This window comes from Osmia lignaria, chromosome 2, assembly GCF_051020975.1.
Source record: "Osmia lignaria lignaria isolate PbOS001 chromosome 2, iyOsmLign1, whole genome shotgun sequence".
NCBI lineage: Eukaryota > Metazoa > Arthropoda > Insecta > Hymenoptera > Megachilidae > Osmia > Osmia lignaria.
The window spans coordinates 10,077,711-10,095,330 of record NC_135033.1 but is presented as its reverse complement, the minus strand read 5'-3'; the positions used below and the strand labels follow the sequence as shown (position 1 = coordinate 10,095,330).

At 29.5% G+C, this 17,620-nt stretch overlaps 5 protein-coding genes across 10 annotated transcripts; 1 reads left to right on the top strand and 4 right to left on the bottom strand.

Moving 5' to 3' along the window:
- Nucleotides 1–182: 182 nt before the first annotated feature.
- Nucleotides 183–5,261, bottom strand: LOC117608732 (uncharacterized). Of its 2 annotated transcripts, none has more exons than XM_034334287.2 (7): nt 4,964–5,261; nt 3,085–4,835; nt 2,867–3,015; nt 2,445–2,798; nt 2,226–2,381; nt 1,700–2,148; nt 183–1,615 (listed from the first exon to the last, which is right to left on the bottom strand). In XM_034334287.2, the coding sequence occupies exons 2-7, from the start codon at nt 4,694–4,696 to the stop codon at nt 352–354; spliced, it is 3,984 nt and encodes a 1,327-aa protein (XP_034190178.2). In that variant the 5' UTR covers nt 4,697–4,835; nt 4,964–5,261; the 3' UTR covers nt 183–351. The 2 variants fall into 2 exon arrangements, with proteins under 2 accessions (XP_034190178.2, XP_034190179.2); XM_034334288.2 differs by having other exon boundaries at nt 5,035–5,261.
- Nucleotides 5,262–6,104: 843 nt separating this feature from the next.
- LOC117608734 (dynein, axonemal, intermediate chain 2) lies at nt 6,105–8,761 on the bottom strand. 2 transcript variants are annotated; one of them, XM_034334290.2, is made up of 10 exons: nt 8,436–8,761; nt 8,192–8,353; nt 7,866–8,124; nt 7,547–7,800; nt 7,321–7,480; nt 7,059–7,251; nt 6,839–6,974; nt 6,631–6,777; nt 6,343–6,558; nt 6,105–6,246 (listed from the first exon to the last, which is right to left on the bottom strand). In XM_034334290.2, the coding sequence occupies exons 1-10, from the start codon at nt 8,613–8,615 to the stop codon at nt 6,208–6,210; spliced, it is 1,746 nt and encodes a 581-aa protein (XP_034190181.2). In that variant the 5' UTR covers nt 8,616–8,761; the 3' UTR covers nt 6,105–6,207. The 2 variants fall into 2 exon arrangements, with proteins under 2 accessions (XP_034190181.2, XP_034190182.2); XM_034334291.2 differs by having other exon boundaries at nt 7,547–7,728.
- Nucleotides 8,762–8,770: 9 nt separating this feature from the next.
- Nucleotides 8,771–10,467, bottom strand: LOC143306041 (uncharacterized). The gene is made up of 4 exons (XM_076691975.1): nt 10,074–10,467; nt 9,635–9,976; nt 9,250–9,550; nt 8,771–9,188 (listed from the first exon to the last, which is right to left on the bottom strand). Exons 1-4 carry the CDS (start codon nt 10,197–10,199, stop codon nt 8,935–8,937), a joined length of 1,023 nt encoding a protein of 340 aa, XP_076548090.1. The 5' UTR covers nt 10,200–10,467; the 3' UTR covers nt 8,771–8,934.
- A 1,132-nt stretch (nt 10,468–11,599) lies between these two features.
- Pdi (protein disulfide isomerase) lies at nt 11,600–14,738 on the bottom strand. The gene is made up of 8 exons (XM_034334292.2): nt 14,446–14,738; nt 13,677–14,008; nt 13,450–13,587; nt 13,151–13,381; nt 12,708–13,079; nt 12,502–12,630; nt 12,343–12,429; nt 11,600–12,267 (listed from the first exon to the last, which is right to left on the bottom strand). Exons 1-8 carry the CDS (start codon nt 14,591–14,593, stop codon nt 12,217–12,219), a joined length of 1,488 nt encoding a protein of 495 aa, XP_034190183.1. The 5' UTR covers nt 14,594–14,738; the 3' UTR covers nt 11,600–12,216.
- On the top strand, nt 14,711–17,599 carry LOC117608738 (methyltransferase-like protein 22). Of its 4 annotated transcripts, XM_034334297.2 has the most exons (7): nt 14,731–14,852; nt 14,937–15,088; nt 15,724–15,858; nt 15,949–16,080; nt 16,167–16,352; nt 16,430–16,597; nt 16,667–17,599. In XM_034334297.2, exons 3-7 carry the CDS (start codon nt 15,786–15,788, stop codon nt 16,942–16,944), a joined length of 837 nt encoding a protein of 278 aa, XP_034190188.2. In that variant the 5' UTR covers nt 14,731–14,852; nt 14,937–15,088; nt 15,724–15,785; the 3' UTR covers nt 16,945–17,599. The 4 variants fall into 4 exon arrangements, with proteins under 4 accessions (XP_034190187.2, XP_034190188.2, XP_076548092.1 ...); XM_034334296.2 differs by lacking the exon at nt 14,937–15,088 and having other exon boundaries at nt 14,711–14,852; XM_076691977.1 differs by lacking the exons at nt 14,731–14,852; nt 14,937–15,088 and adding an exon at nt 15,132–15,149.
- The last annotated feature ends 21 nt before the right edge of the window (nt 17,600–17,620 follow it).

Sequence of the window (17,620 nt, the reverse complement as noted above, 5' to 3'; positions counted from 1 at the left end):
ACTAATTTCAAGTAAATTATAATTATTCCTCGTAAAAAGTGTCCCATATCCGAGATGTAAAGATTCTGTGTAGACATCGGGTTATTTAACTAGCTTCACTTATTTTTCAATCGGTACCGATTCATGTTCGCCGGAAATAAAAAAATTTTTTATTTTGAAATGTATAAAAAAATATACACATAAATAGATATAAGAAATAATAAGAACACACATCTCGCAAATTATTAATTTATGTAAATATAATATACTGAATAATGTAAAGGTACTGTATATTGAATAAAATATTCAATACGAGCCGTGGTACCCAAGGTAGACTTCAAAAAATCATCGCGAACTCAGTGTTTTAATAAATTATTTTAAATCTATCTTCTTTCTAGGCTTTGGTATAGGGACTTCATTCTCTATAGTAAAAGTTGCATTGCTAGCCACTGAACTATCACTGTCAGAACGTTTTGCAACATTTGATTCATTTTCTGTATCACTTAAATCTCTATCCTCAATTATTTTTATTGATTCTTTATCGATTCTTTCTACAACATAAGTCCCAGTACTACCAGATGAATTCGAATCATCATTCTTAAAACGATTATTCTTATGAAAAACTAATGACTTAGAATTATGTTCTTTGGGTTGAATAATGAAACTGGATTCCATATTTTCATGTGGTTTAGTTTTCACACTTTCACAGTGAACTTTAGACTTCTGATAGTTTATTGCACTATCAGAGAAAGTCTTTGCATGATCGTCTTTAGATAGACCATGGCTTCCTATTTCTTTAGCGCTTTTTGATCTCTTCTTCCATTTTGTATCTTCCAACGTTTTGAGTTCTATTATTTCCTGTTTATCACTGCTCGTCGCAGTTGATTCCATATAAGAATTCTCATTATTTAAATATGCTGATTTGTTTTTTTTTGATTTAGTTCTATTATTCTCTACGTTTTCGCTCAAACTCGTTAAGGGTTTACTTATACTTGTTTCTTGAATGAGATTCCATCCAGACTCCACATCACCCGGTGATCTTGATGTATTCGATAAAATTCTATCAATCTTCTCAATGATATTATACAAACGACTAGCACTTTTACTTTTTAACGTTTGTCCAGCTTCGTTTAATCGCTGAAGTTTTATTCTTGCATTGCTGTACTTATCACCTTTCTCTGAAGAAGCACCATCAGGTGATTTATAAAGACTAGAATTGTAACTATGACTAGACTGTAAGCTTCTTTCTTTTGAAGCATTCTCTGGTATTTCATCTTTATCCTTCAATCGTGCTTGCTCTCTAGATCTTACAGAGGTATTTAAAAATCTTACTGAAATATCGTTGTTGTTTACAGTACTCTCAGTCTCTCCAAATATTTTTAAACCTACATCTTCTCCAGTGGCGTCTCTATTAAATCGTAAAACTTTCACTGGCGCAGCATTGCCAAAAGTTGAAAAGGCTAATACATGATCGTAAGGATGATAGTCCACACAAGTAACAGCTCGACAGTTTCTGTCAAAGGTATATTCAGCGAGCAAGTTTCCAGTTTCTAAATTCCATACGTTCAACGAGGAGTCTTCACCACCGCAAAGTATCAGACCGCCACAAGGAGAAATACAAGCTGTTGATTGTATCCTATAAGTAATATTTGAAATAAACACAATACAGTTTTTAATACAGACTTTAAGTAATAATTAAGAAGACGTAATGCTTAAATACCTCTGATTATTTAATTCATTGTACTTTTGTAATACTACACCAGTTGCAAGATCCAACATCCTCAATCCATTGTTTCTCGAATGAACAAGAAGCCTGGATTCTAAAGGGTGTAAAACAATGGTATTGATTATGATTCCATCAATATCTCTAACTCGTATCTTTCTTGATATGTGCCATTCTTTTCTAGACGAAATTTTCCGACTTTTCTTTACTGTCCATACTATTATTATCCCAACGCTATCTGCGGTTAATAAGTTACTGTTCTTCTGAAAGCACATAGAATTTACAAAACCCTCGTGGCCTTCTAATTCTTGGCTGAGGTGACGATTTTTTAACTTTTTATCTTGTATCCAAATACGTGCTATCTGATCGTAACATCCTGTTGCTACTATAGAAGGATTTTCAGGATCAAATTTACCACAGTACACGTACAACGGATGAGGCATCATCTAGGACAAAGGAAATCCAGTTTTAATTTAACTTCTGCTTCTTCTAAACGTGGATATTTAACCAAGTACTTGCTAACTTCTATATGTTGTACAATTTGATTTTCTACATCCCAGATACGAGCTGTTTGATCAGATGAAACAGAAAGTAGATATTTGTCGTCGTTAGACCAGTTTAGAGAATAAACGAAAGTGTTGTGTCCTGAAAATCGAACATGGATCTTCTTCGTTTCCACCTAACAACAATTATTATTATTATTGTTACAATTACAATCATAGTGTTTTGTAGCTGCATTTACCTCGTAGACAATGATAGGATAATCGTGTTCCTCGGAGAAACTACAAGCCAAATATTTACCCTCGTTGCTGAAAACAACGTAGAAACACCCATTCTCACTAGTATCGGTTTCAAAAATAGTTTCATTTGGTATTTTGCAAGATTGCGCTGCTAATCTTGTCCATTTTGGTAAATTTATTAAGTCTGAAGAACGTACGGATGTCTTTTGTGTTTCGTTTGACGCTTTTGATAAATCATGTAAAGATAACTGCTGGTAGAAAACAGGTTCTAATTTAGGTGGTTCGATGGATGCTAGAGTAATAAATAAGCTGCTGGGATATTTATCTCTGGTGTTTGATTTCCACCATGTGTACACCTGTGAACGATAAATTATTATTAGAAACTGAAATTCCAAGTCATGTAGGGCATGTTAATTTTACTTACTTCACACGTATGAAGATTTTCGAATTTTCTCAAGTTTTGTCGAGGTTTATACAGCTGTAATCGAACTTTTTTATTAATATGTAATACATTATTTCGTCCGACGGGTTTCAGAAAAGCCCATGCAACTTTGCACCAGCAACCTTCGTGTCCTATGAAAATAATTCAAATAACATTCGATTTTATACATAGAAAAGAATTTTAAAACATATAAAACCTACCAAATTTATCGTAATTAAAGCTTGCTTCGGCGAAACTCAAAAGATCAACGATTTCAAAAAGAATTACCACTTGTTCGTTGTCCACCTTCAAAAGTGCATCGAAATCATGTTCAAAGACCAGCTCCTCCTCCCACACTGGTATCATAGATTTATTCTCTTTAAAATCAAATTTACCAGTTATCATAGGCTGTAAATATGTAGCAGTACCATGTTCGCATTTCAAATATTTCCCATTCTCAGCATTTACAATGTGAACCTTTACCATAGGATGTTTTGTTATATAATCAACCTCTAACATATCCGCTCTATGGATCGTTACAGATATATACTTTGTATCAGTCTTTTTCTTCTTCTTTTTCTTTTTTGTGTCCTCCTCGACACGAATGGACGGAGTATGCGAAGAAGAAGAAACATTTTTACTAACACTTTTCTTCTTATCCTTTCTGCTTTGTGATCTAGAGTGATGCTCCCTTCTTCTCCTATTAGATTTTAATTTATTCTCATAACAAGCTTCTGTTGAACGATTCTCATCAAGATCCTCGTTTTCAGTGGAGGATATTATACATTCGCTAGAATTTCTTAGACGATCCTTATCGTATCTTAAACGATCCTTCTTAAAGTCATCCTCAGACTCAAACACCGAATGCTGTTTACGATTCCTTTTACTTTTTCCCTTTATAAATTCTTCTGAAGAATAATTATCATCAACTTCTTCCGAGCTCTGTGAACTATTTGAATTATCTGAGGCATCATTTTTATTGGAATGTTTCTTCTTATTTCTTCCAATAAAATTATTGAACCGCTTGTTATCTACTGCTACATTGTTCATGGAGTCGTTTAAATTTTCTACTTCATTTGAAGGATTTTTATTGCTAGAGGAATCTTGAGAACTTGGATTGTCAACTACAAGAAGCTCATCTTCCAACTGATCAACTTCTTTAATTTCAATCTTTGGGTCTTCGCGATTGTGATCGGTTTCTATTCTAAGAATTTCCTCGTTCTCTAAAAGAAACGCTTTATTATCGTAAACGGAGAATGATTTTTGAGTCGATGGTTGTCGTATCGCTGGCAATGATCTCTTTCTTCTGTTCCAGGGAACATTTCTCGCTTCCGGTAAACGGATCACACTGTTGTCTTTCGACCAACGCTTTCTTGCCGGCTTCTTCAACTCCTCCACAGGACTTTTTATCGTAGCCCATTGCTTTCTGCTATAAGATTTTTCCTCAACGTTTTGTTTATCCTTTTTATAAGTTGAAGACTCTTGAAATTCTTCGATTATATCTAACGAATCGATAATTTTTATATCATCCTGTTCTTCTTCAAAGCTTTCACGTTTAGACGGACTAATATTTGATCTTCTATTTCTTTTATTCGTTTTGGAAAATAATTTTAAATTATTCAAAGATATGTCTGCAGCTTTTTTATGTGACTCAATATTTTCAATATGTCTCTCTTCTTTATATTCTCTATGAATATCTACAATAATATCCACTGACTTTGATGCCAGTTTTGATAAATCTGAAGAATCCGCATTACTTAATTTCTTTGTTTTATTTGTGTTGAATTTTTGCATTTCATGATTGGATTTGTTTATAAATGATGTTAAATTCATGTTGTCTAAATGCTGCTTTATCTTCTCCTACTTTACTCCAAAGTGAATCTTGTAAGTCAAGTTGCCATGATAAGTTGTTTTCTTGAGATAAGAAGAAAGTTCTAAGGAATCATTATATCGTGTACAGAATCTGCTTCCACTGTTAAAGGAAAATAAACATGAATTTACAAATAATTTATATTTTATTGCATTTTTTGAAAAGCACATTTACAACATAAAGATTTTGTATGATACAAAAGAAATTGAAGCAACTGAAATACCGCTTACTTGTTTTTCCTTTATCCAAGTAGTACAGTAATAGAAATTAATTCAACATCTTCTTTTCTGCTAGTACTTACATTGAAATTATTTTATTGATACATAGTTTCCCAGTCAATACTGAGTTTTATATACAGAGGTATTGTAATTATCTGTCTTCATTTTCGTGAAAATTCCTTCTGCTGATACATAAATTAATATGATTGATTAGCTCTTTTACATCAATAAGCTTCATCATTTAAAGTTGCTGCCATACCTAAAATAATAACTACAGATAAGTAGTAGAAGACTGTGCCAGGGACCCCGAAGTACCAGTGACCATCTCTGCATACCGACCTGATATCATATTGGGGTATTAAGGACCCCACAACGCCGATAAGTATCTTTGCATACCAATAATATAGCATCCGGGGTGCCAGGGACCCCGGAGTACCAGTGACCATCTCTGCATACCGACCTGATATCATATTGGGGCATCAAGAACCCCAAAACGCCGGTAAATATCTTTGCATACCAATAATATAGCATCCGGGGTGCCAGGGACCCCGAAGTACCAGTGACCATCTCTGCATACCGACCTGATATCATATTGGGGTATTAAGGACCCCATAACGCCGGTAAGTATCTTTGCATATCAATAATATAGCATGCGGGGTGCCAGGGACCCCGAAGCACCGGTGACTATCTCTGCATACCGACATGATATCATCTTGGGGTGTCAGAAACCCCGAAGCACCAGTGACACTCTTTGCTTACCGACCCTAGGCATTCGGGGTATCTGAGACCCCGAGGTACCTGGTAACGCTGCATACTGATAATATGCCACCGGGGTGTCAGGGACCCCGAAGCAAGTAGCGAAATATAAGACCTAAAAACGAACAAATCGTGAAACTCGCTTGTTCGGGATAGTGATGGGTACGACCGGATCTAGCGAAATATAAGACCTAAAATCGAACAAATCGTGAAACTCTCTTGTTCGAAATAGTGATGGGTACGACCGGATCTGTAGCGCATGCGCACTACAATTATTTATTATAAAACAAACTTGGAAATAATTAGGAAATTATTCACTCACAAACAATTATAGATATATATACATATTTATTTACAGTTCAATATTATTACATTCAAAATTAGTTTTGGACAAAGCTTTATGTTTAATTTATCAATATAAATCTATTTAAAGGCGTCATGATCAGTGATAATTTGATACTATAATTATAATTACAAAACAAATCATTTATAACAGTTTTTTAACTGATTACTTCATTTGTTTCTTCTTTTAGCATTTCCTAATAAAGAATAATAAATTTGTTAATCAAAATAAGGTCTTAATACTTGATTTGATGTAAAACTATATGTTTTAATGGCAATTTATTTATACTTACTGCTTTAATAGCTGTTTCATAGTCTTCTTCACAATGCTTTAATATATTATTTACATTTGAATTAAGGCATTGGGAACTTACTTTTTCTTCTGTTCTTGTATTTATTGTTGAAGAATCAATTTCAACATTGGCATTTCGAAGGGATTTCATTTTTAATCTTAATTCTCTGTTCTTAGCTTCTATTACTTTTTCCCTGCGTGTCTCTCTGTCGAGAAGCTATAAATTTTAATAAGATTAGTTTTATAATAGTAGTATTTAGTACAGCACTACAATTTTGACGACACTTACTGCTGTAAATAGAAGCTTATCATTTTTTTGATTAGTTGTCAATGCTTCTGAGAATTCGAGTAAAAATACTGTTCCTTTTTTATTAGCAACTGCAGCTAATTGTCCTTCTTCGTGCGGTTTTATGTAAGTTAAAACTTCATCACAAACCTAATATGTATTATTTTAAAGATATTAATAACGAATATAAATAGTAATTAAAGAAACATACTTTCATGCTAAGAATTGGAGAATCTTGTTGAATCAGTAGATCCCATACATCCAGAGTTCCATCCATTTTTATTAAAAAAAATACAGAAAATCGGGTTACACTCCATGCTCCACCTGTTAAGAAATCTCTGTGACCACTAAAAAATAATTTTAATAACGTTTTAATAGATAGTTTTCATGAACGTTAATAAGACAAAATAAAAAATTTTAAACACATTTACGATGTCCAAGCAATACAAGATTCCTTGCAATCTTCAGACCATATTCTCGTTGTCCAATCGCCAACAGTCAGAAAATTTTTAACAAAAGTTGGATTTCTTTCTAGACTTATTACAGGTCCATATTGTGCTTTGAATTTAGTTGCAATTTTCTCAGCTGGAGTTTTACCTTTACGATTTCCTGATATTACTATTCCTAAAAATATAAAATATTTTTATATGCAACAAACTTGAAAATACTAAATTAGACTTAAAATTATTTTACCATTTTCAAGACCACACATAAAACGTGTACCCATAGATGGTTCGAACTGCAATGCTGAAATTCCAATTGCTTTATCAACATTTTGATTATCAGGCTTGCATAAATCTATTACCAATGTTTCTGTAGGTGCTTGTAATTTTCTTATATCCCACCACATTATCTAAAATTCATACTCACTGTTATATACTTATAATATTGTATATTTCTTTTAAGTACTTTATTTTACCTGTCCATCTTTTGAAGCACTAAAAAATTCAGTATTAGTTTTAGAATTTATCCATAGGACTTCATTACACACATCTCTGTGACTAGACTGAATTAAACTTGTTTCAACTGGTTCTGATCCTTTCCTGATATCCCAACAAGCTACTTGTCCAGTCGTTAATCCGCTGATCAATAGATTGCTATCTTTGGGATTGTATTCAACTGTTAAACTTGGACAACATGATTTCAGTACTATATAAGGTGTATTTGGATTTTCTACAAATTCAGGATATAGTCATTTGAGCTCTTTGATTCACGTATTTTCAAAGTATCTAACTTACCCACATCCCAAATGTATGATAAGGGTTTGTCATTAACTCCAGTTCTAAAATTATCAGTACAATAACTAGCTGCAAAACGATTTCCTTGATCTGGTGACCAGGAAAGATGTGTTACTCGTCTCTTTATTGGTAACACATCACGATATACATTAACTGTCCGTGAGTATGCTCTTTGTACTAAGGAAGTTGGTTTCATATAACTAAAATACTGTTCATAGATGTTACAAGCATTATTTTGTAATACACATTGTTCCATTGGCTAGAACGAATATATTATTAGTATTAAGCTGTAATAAAGTATTAAATATAATGGAAAATGTAATTACAGGTAACAATTGAAGCATTGTGTGAATGTACAATTCATCTTTTTCTATTTTACGCTTATATCTCACTGTCTGTTCTGTATCCTTCACATTTAAATCCTTTGGCCAGCCACCTTCAGAATGATACATTCCACTAGATTTAAATTTTGCAGTATTTGTGTTTACCTAAAAAATATTAATGACAATAGAATTATGTGACATAATAGCATCTATACATATACATATATCATATAACTTTAATCTGTACCTCATGAAGAGAATATATTTTGCCATATTGAGTTCCTTGCGTTGAGGGATCTACTCGAATATAATTATTCATGTACTCCGAATGTGGTTTGATATCAGCTTCTACTTTCTGATAATTTGAAAAGTTACATTGCTTTCCAAACTGCTGTCGCTTTTTTGTATAAGTATAATTTACATTCATGTTCTTATATTTTAATATAATAAATGCGAGGTTTTAATAATTTATTACAAAACACTTTATTGAAATTAACTGTATTTCTTTTTTTTTTTTTCAAAAGCTTTGATATAATTTTTAACTTAATATCATAATTATGTTACTTATTTAATATTAAAGAATTACACTGACTGAGATACTGTATTAAAAATCTGCATATAATATCTATTAAAACTTGTGTGATTGAGACCAATACACTCAATGACTGTATATATCTATGCTTCTTAGTTACTATAGTAACGTCTAGATTAATTTATAGACTTCTCAATTAAATTTCTTGAAATCTTTATTTATTTGTGCTTACTAATACTGGAATTTTTGGATTTAAACCCTGATACAGAATATAAATCATTTTATACATTTTAATATATTCTGATTGTGTAGAATCAGAAAACATTTTCATATTAGGAAGTACTTCTTTTAAAAGCATGTCAATTAAACTTTTAGAATAATGTATATGTTGTAACTGTTGTAGTAATTCAAAGAAAGATAATAAGTAATTTTTATTTGTATAACATATACAACACATCATTGACAATCCTAAAAGAAAATAACGGAATGTATATAATATTTACACTTAAAAAGAAAAAAGAAACTATACCTTTAAAATTTCTAATGTAGGAAAGATCCCATATTCCATTTGACATCCATTCTTTTAAATTAAGAACAGGACATAGTGGTATTTTTTGCACATTTGATTTCAAAATATGAGCATTATCAAACTCTTTCATTCCAAACGTTTTCCATGTAGATTGTAATTCAGTATGAATTTTTTTAATAGCACTAGAGTTTAATATTTCTTCTCCGTCTTTGGAAAAAAGAATTTGAAAGAAAGACATGTATTTAGTAAGTAAAATTATATCATGAGATTTTTGTACTGAAGTTTTTTGTATAACTTTGTCCTGCAACAAACATATATGTACACATATCTATATACGTCGATATATAAATTTTATTTTTATAATAGTATGGAATTCGTCGCTTACCGTTTCATTAAATTTCATTAAAAATTTATTGACCATCTTTTGGCGTTTTTCATTATTAACTGACTTTTTTGAAAATTCAGTGTTTAAGTATGTATGATAAATTTTTAACGGTTTAATTATTTCTCCGGGAATATTAGATGCATTAATACTGTCTACAACATCAACAGTTACAAAATTTCGTTCATATTTAGATTGTGAAATTACATCTTCATGTGATGGACATTTTGTACTATGCATATCAGAAAATGAATTATTAGAGTTAGATGAAACTTTTTGTATTAAATATTTCAATTCACTGGTTGATGTTGCAGAAAATCTATCATCAGATTTAGTACATCTTAACTGCACAGAGAAAATCACATATTCCAAAATTATTAATTAGGAATATACAATATACTGATATAGGAAGCAATTCATGTATGTTCATCCATAAAATTACCTTTGACATGGAATTAATGGATTTAGTATTCTCTCCCACCTTACAATTATTATTATTATGCTTGTTTATTTCACTCTTATTTTTAATATTGCTTTTGTTTATTACAAGAAAGTTTTTAGTTGACATTAATTTTCCTGAGCGAGCTATCAATTGTTTATCATAACTTTTTATCTCCTCACTATTTTTTATATCTTCCCTTGCTACTTTACTTATTGATCCTTTACTTAAATTTATTTTTAGGGTATCTTGCTTCACAGCATTAGTATCTTTGTTAAAAAGTAATTTTTTATTGGTAGTGTTTAAAGTTTTTTTTCGTTTTTGTTCTCTGTTATCTAAATTGAGCAACAGATATAATAATTAATCTTCTATTTAATGAGAGCAATGTTTAAAAAAATGTTACCAGCTGTTTGGGGATTATAAATTTTAGACACACTAAGACATTTCGAATTTTTTCCTTTTGTTACATTAAAATATAGTTTTTCTCGTAATTCCTGTGTTTGTAGTAATGTTCTACTAATTCCTGCAGCTATTTCTTCAACTTCAGTTTCAGCCTTTTATATAAAAATAAAATTAGTAGATATAATTTTATAATAATGGATCACATAAAATAATTATTTATGATAGTCTTACGTTAGAACAAGTGCAAATGTTTTTACTAAGCTCTTGTTGATTATTAACTTCCTTGCGCCATGGTTTTAAAACGAAGATAGCTTCATTACAGTTTGACTTTAACACATGTTTTACATCTTCTGTAAATACAAATGCTTGATGCAAGAATCCAATTAATTCTGAAAGGTCGAATGTTTGTTTCGTTTTCATCGTCAAATCTTCTTGTTCCTAATGAAGAAAAAAAAAATGAGTAAAGAAGAGATAATTAATCATTTAATAATATACAGTAAATTATCATTAAAACATTGCATATCGCTCAAAGTGTTAACTGCACTCCTTTTACTATCGTACTACATATAATATTATATATATATATATATATATATATATATATATATATATGAGTACAAAGTATTTATATTTTACGGTTTCTCTTAATATATATGTTAAATTGTTAACCATTAAATTATTATCAACTGAACTATGTATTATTTATTGAAATCTGTTTATGGGAATGGTATAACTATAAATATCGTACATATTTATATATTAATAAAATTTCTTTTACAAAATTTTTACTTATTTGAACTAAAGAAACCATCAAAATCGCTTCTATTTTAAATGTTTACAAAATTATGAAATGGTAGAGAATTTTAAATGCTGTAAATGGAAATGTATTTGTGAATCATAAATTTTAGTAAAACAACTCTTTAGAGTTCCTACTTTATCATAATCGAGACAATAATTTTTATTATATATATGTTGTATGAGCGCATACGTGTATATATTTAATAAAAAACGAAATTTTCTTATAAAAATAAAATACGATTCACAACTTTACAAGAATCTTAGCTTAATAATTTTTCACGAGTTCACCTTCATACATTCAACATCACAAGATACAGATATTGTATCCGATATTAGATTCCAAAAAGTAAAAATAAAAATTCACACAAAAGAAAGATAAGAATGATACGAGTGGCACAATCGCCTTACTCCTAAATTGTATTTTGATATAGACGTTACGTTTGTATTACATGTATATGTAAAATACATTTGAAGTATAACACATATAAAATAAATTGTTTTATCCAACTATGTGCAATTTATCACATCAGATACTCAGTCATATGGAGCACACATCGGAATAGAATTTGCCAATCGTATGCACATTTGTTCTCATATACATGTATATATATTTCATACATACATACATACAAGATGATTTTAATAGCAAGTCATGCTCTGGTGAAAGTGAAAACAGAAAAAAAGATTGTTTTTTCTACCATCACTTTAACAGAGTTATAGCTCAGCCAAATTATTAAAATCATCCTATACCAACAAACCGTATGTAAAACTGCAAAGAAATACTTAATAAGTACTTGTACACTGAATAACCAATCAACTGAAGTCTGAAATAACAAAATGATGATGAATGATTAAAAAGTTTCCTATAAATTAATATCTTTCAAGCAGAAATACAAAGTTTATAAACAGCAAGTACAAGTTAAGTCTCTTTATGATGATGTATGTTTTATAATTCATCTTTTCTTGGCACATCATCATCTTCATCTTCCTCTTGAGCCTGCAAAAAACAAATGTTACAATTTTGTAATAAATATAAAAACTGGATTGATATTGATTAAATGCGTATACGAACTTCTTCAGCAGCCTGACCGTAAGTTCCGCCAGATTCAATAAACTTAGAAAGTCCTTCAAGTGTTCTCTCACCATTGTATTCTACAGCCTATAAGTTAATATTATTTGTAATCATATTCATATCGCTAAAAGTTGATGAAAAAGAAAGCAAAATCCTTACTTCATTAGTTTCCTTTTTGAAGAGAGTAATCGTAGGGTAATTAATAATCGTTATATTTTCTAATTCATTTTCAGTAGCATCCATTTTTGCTATGACTAAATCTTCACTATCTTTGTATTTTTCTCCAAGCTAAAAATATATTAAACTTATTCCTTTTGAAGATTTCTATTTACTATGAAAATAAAATATATTGTAGTATAACATACTGCTTCATATATAGGAGCTAATTGCTGGCAGTGTCCACACCATGGAGCATAAAATTCAACTAAAACGTCCTTGTTTTTATCAAATGCAACTTCGTGGAAGTTAGTACTAACAAGAACTTTTACGGGGTTCTTATCCCAATCCTCAGGTAATTGTTGTGTAAGCAAATCTCTTGTTAATTTATCCTCAACAAAATCAGTTACAAATTGCATAACACTTTCACTAGTTAATTCAGGTTTCTCAGGTTTATACTTGATCATATCTCTTTCCAGTTTGATGATCCTCATGGTGGGTGCTGCATCTTTCTTCATACCAAAGAATTCCAAGATCCTCGAGTGATCATCCTCATCAGTATTAATTGTTACAAACAAAACCTGGATAGATGTATTTCAATAACGTATTAATATTACCGTTATCAATATATGTTAAATTTTCACGTATTTACCTCTCCACGGAATTTCTTAGCTGGTTCCTTAACATGTTCTATGTATTCTTCAAAATGACCAGCTTCTTTACTAAGGAAGAGAAGACAGTGACTCTTGACATCACCATTGAATATTTTTTGTGCAGTCTCTTGATTAAAATCAACAACTATAGGCAATGAATGTACAGAAATAAAGCTTTGTAATTTTTTAACATCAAGTTCGTCGTTGTACTCATCTCTGCCCTCATCAAACTGAAATTCATATTAATGAAATAGAATACTAAGTTACTGGATAATTAATAATAATTATAGTTAATTACCTTCTTGAACAATATAACTTTGCCATCTTCTACTTCATATTCCTTGAAAACTTCCTCATTACTACTTATACCAAATGCATGATCATGAACAGCATTAGCAACTTCTAAAAACACCTTTGCTCCTTCAGATTCTGTATCCTAATTCATGCAATGAAAAATCAGTATTCATGTTAATATTTTATAACATAATTATATTATTTTAAATAGAATATAAATAAGATTAAAACCTTGAAAAATCCAACAATTGCAACATTATTTGCTTCAATAAATGATTTAACATCTTCAACTGTTGGTAAATCTTTAGCAGCTGGACCAGCTTTCTTTGTTACCCAATTTATAATATCATCTGCTTTACGACCACCACTATAATCAATGACATGGCCTTTACGATAAAACTTAAGGGTGGGATAACCACGAAGTCCGTGTTTCTCAGCTAATTGTGTCTCTACAGTTGCATCAACTTTAGCTAATTTTATAGGAGAATCAGTTTCTTGCAATTTCTTTGCTGCCTTGGCATATTCAGGTGCCAAAGCTTTGCAATGTCCACACCATGGAGCATCTATAATATGAAAAATTAACAATTAACAAATAAATTAAATTGACAAATATAATTGGATATATATTAGTAAGTTTCCTTATTTTTCTAATTACTATGCTACTACAGATAATCAATTATAAATTGTAGCACACTGTTTTCATAAAATTATTCTAATAAAAGAGGAATACCGTAAATATAAATAAATAATTCATATGTAAATTCTGAATTCAAAATTCATTGATTCATATATCAATCATATCAAGTAAGAAATTTTAATATTGTCAACAAGTGTAATCAATCTTAAGAACCGGCATCTAAATGGTGACGTGTAAGCGTTTAGCATCTGGATCAACTTCAATCATATTTTGAACATGTATATAAAAGGAACGAATAAAATAACGATTCTATTGAAGTTTAAATGCAACTGAAACTGTTTGAAACGATCGATTATTACTTACAAAATTCAATAAGTATGTAATCATTTTGTTCGATAGCCTCCTCAATATTGTCTTTCGTCAGCACTAAAACCTCATCTTCGGTTTCAATTTTAGCAAGAGTAGCAACAAAGAATGATATTACAGTGAACGTTAACACAAAGAACTTCATGTTTAAATGAAGATAAATATTATTTGTAGATGATTAACTCTGCGGCAAGTAACAAAGACTTGTCGTTCTTATTAAAAAACTGAATTTGCCGTTATAATATTGAAATTATAGACACCAACACCATTCGTTGAGGAATACGAATAAAGTGATCAACTACAGTGATGTTGAGAACTATACAGTCAGTAGATCGTGGTTAATGCGTGGCATCACCATTCATCGTGGGAGTTGCTGATTGGCTAACATTACATTTCAGAATCTGGTAGGATGTTAACGCGAGATTACTATAGAACGTTTGATTCATCATCTCGTTCTCTATTAATGATATGAGTTTCTTATTTTATAGGAGAGATAAACATATTTTGTATTTTTTATATGGATCCAAGTTCACGATAATATTTGTTTATTACTATATATATTTATGTTATCATGGTCACATGTGTGCAACGAAAAAGAAAACAAATGATACTAATCTGCACTATTTAAAAAAAATAATAGGTTGTAATGGCTAACTGATTTTGTTACTTTACAATGATTACTTAGTAATTAATAAAAAAAAGTATATAAGAACTATTTTTTTGTTTTATACTCTCTCTATATATATAATTGAACATTTTGTCACTGTAAAATTTAATAAGTAAAAAGAAATTTAAAACTATGTACAGCACATTTTATTCAAATTTGATTTTGAAGAAAATTATTCAATTTTTATAGAAATGTTACTACATTTATATATATATATGTGATATATGTATGTACATACATACAATATGTATATATCAGTTCTAGTTTAGTTACTTCTTTTATAGTTAGTTTATTTGACTTAGGTTGAGATAATGCAAAACTTTTTCTTTTTTTGACTTTTCAAATTTTTTAAAATTGTATATAAATAATTTTAATGTTTGTCACATGTATTTTACATTTTAAATGTTGTTAATCTTATGAATTAAAATTTCATTAGTTTAGAAGACAAAATAATGCACTTATATGTATGTAATATGTGAAAACATTTTTCAAAATCAAAAATAATTTTGAAAATATGTATTTGTATGCAATAATGCATTATATAACTGCAATTAAAATATATAACTGTCTAAATGAATAGAATAAAGTCACAGTTTAGTTGTTTGCAGATAGTGGAGCTGTCTTGCATTATCTTTAAAATAAGGAAATTGATCTGAATTTGTTGGCAAAGATGACATCGTATACAGTAACATCTGAAATATTTACAGAAAATAACAATTCTTCTATAAAAATAAAAAATAATTGTAAGTTCATTGTTCACCATTATTTTTCTTATTATTTTTGTGTTCTTATAAATACATATATTGTAACACATATATATAACATGTTTCTAGGTGCAATAACTAACTTTATTTTTAAGTATCCATCTTATATGATAAAACCAAAATATATCAATGAAGGTATAATTTATGACAAAGATGATGACATAGATGTAAATAGGCAACAAAAAGGAAAATTAGGAATAGGTATAGTATTGATTTCTATAATTGACTGTATGCCTTAAAATTGCTTAACTGCTCAATACATGAAATCATATGTTTAATATTTATAGAACACTACATATCTACAGAATTGCAACATGTTGGATTACAAGTATGGCGAGGTGCCCTGTTATTAGCTGATTATGTTTTATCCAATCCTGATTTGTTTAAAGATAAAGTAGTTTTAGAATTAGGTGCTGGAGTTGGCTTAACTAGCATAGTAGCCAGTTTTCTGGCTAAAGAAGTAATTTGTACAGGTAATAAAAATAGTAATCCTGTTCTATTAAAATTAAACATTAACATAAAAATATTAAACATTATTTTTATATTTTAGATGTTGATATCAAAGGGATATTGAAATTAATACGTAGAAATTTTATACGAAATAATACTTATGTTAAATCTAAACTTTATATTAAAGAATTAGATTTTTTAAATTTAAAATGGCCAACATTTTATGAAGAAAGAATAAATGAAGCAACCATTATTTTAGCTGCAGATGGTGAGTAATGAACTTACAGATTTAGAATAAAAATATAAATAAATTATTGATAAAATCTTATATTTACAGTAATTTATGATGAAAATATAACAAACGGATTCGTCCAAACATTAGCAAAACTTCTGAATTCAGAAACATCAAAAACTGTCTACATTTCTTTGGAGAAAAGATACGTATTTACTACAGCTAACATGGATACTAGTGCACCAATGTTTGAAGAATTTCTAAACTGTATTGAAAAACAGCAATTCAATTGGCATATTGAATATATTAAAATAGATTTTCCACAATACTTTAAATATGATAGAGTAAAACAAATGATTCTTATAAAAATAGAAAACAAATAAGTGAAATAACTTAATATATGATAGTAATATGCATGTACATATATGAACTATAATTTCAAACAGTATTAAATAAAAGGTTTAAGAAAATGTACGTGATCTAGGATATAGCTAATGGCAATAAGAAAATAATTTACATTTTCATTCATTTGTTTAATCATGATAAAAGTATATGCAATTTTATAAAAGGATGTATATATTTTTAAAATAATAAATACTTATATTTTTATGTATGTATTAAAATCATTATTATTTATAATCGTAATAATGTTAAAACATATGATACCTTAATTAACTGTAAATTGATTTCTGTATAGATGTAAGAATTCAACTGTCAAAGGAAGTTATTTAATTACCAATAGCACTGTGTAATTTATTATTACGTTTAGAAGAATAAAGAAAGAATTTTGACGATTTCAAATAAAAATGTAAATATTTTAAGTTATTAGGTTTCCATATTTATTGTATTTTTTTTGTATTTACAGCCTAGAATAAGTAGTAATATTAATGGACAGTGATTAAAGTCGTTCGAAGAGAACGAGATTTACTAAAAATCAATACTTGCTATGTACTTAAACAAGATCAAAAACTTCAGCTAATTAAATTACAAAGAAACGTCACGTACTTCGTACGGGAATGTAAACGTTTCTTCGAACGATTATCGGCAGTAAAGTTGCGT

Excerpts from the sequence above, each read along its gene's own strand:
- LOC117608732 (XM_034334287.2), bottom strand. The coding sequence starts at position 4,696 with ATGAATTTAACATCATTTATAAACAAATCCAATCATGAAATGCAAAAA. Across the intron at positions 2,799-2,866 it reads AAAATCTTCATACGTGTGAA|GTGTACACATGGTGGAAATC; the intron begins GTAAGTAAAATT and ends TATCGTTCACAG. Across the intron at positions 2,149-2,225 it reads AAATTGTACAACATATAGAA|ATGATGCCTCATCCGTTGTA; the intron begins GTTAGCAAGTAC and ends CCTTTGTCCTAG.
- LOC117608734 (XM_034334290.2), bottom strand. The coding sequence starts at position 8,615 with ATGAATGTAAATTATACTTATACAAAAAAGCGACAGCAGTTTGGAAAG. Across the intron at positions 8,125-8,191 it reads CAATGCTTCAATTGTTACCT|CCAATGGAACAATGTGTATT; the intron begins GTAATTACATTT and ends TATTCGTTCTAG. Across the intron at positions 6,975-7,058 it reads TCTTGTATTGCTTGGACATC|TGGTCACAGAGATTTCTTAA; the intron begins GTAAATGTGTTT and ends ATTATTTTTTAG.
- LOC143306041 (XM_076691975.1), bottom strand. The coding sequence starts at position 10,199 with ATGTCAACTAAAAACTTTCTTGTAATAAACAAAAGCAATATTAAAAAT. Across the intron at positions 9,977-10,073 it reads CCATTAATTCCATGTCAAAG|TTAAGATGTACTAAATCTGA; the intron begins GTAATTTTATGG and ends TTCTCTGTGCAG. Across the intron at positions 9,189-9,249 it reads CTACATTAGAAATTTTAAAG|GATTGTCAATGATGTGTTGT; the intron begins GTATAGTTTCTT and ends ATTTTCTTTTAG.
- Pdi (XM_034334292.2), bottom strand. The coding sequence starts at position 14,593 with ATGAAGTTCTTTGTGTTAACGTTCACTGTAATATCATTCTTTGTTGCT. Across the intron at positions 13,382-13,449 it reads AAGTTATATTGTTCAAGAAG|TTTGATGAGGGCAGAGATGA; the intron begins GTAATTAACTAT and ends TATGAATTTCAG. Across the intron at positions 12,631-12,707 it reads TAGCTCCTATATATGAAGCA|CTTGGAGAAAAATACAAAGA; the intron begins GTATGTTATACT and ends ATATATTTTTAG.
- LOC117608738 (XM_034334296.2), top strand. The coding sequence starts at position 15,786 with ATGACATCGTATACAGTAACATCTGAAATATTTACAGAAAATAACAAT. Across the intron at positions 15,859-15,948 it reads TATAAAAATAAAAAATAATT|GTGCAATAACTAACTTTATT; the intron begins GTAAGTTCATTG and ends ACATGTTTCTAG. Across the intron at positions 16,598-16,666 it reads CATTATTTTAGCTGCAGATG|TAATTTATGATGAAAATATA; the intron begins GTGAGTAATGAA and ends TTATATTTACAG.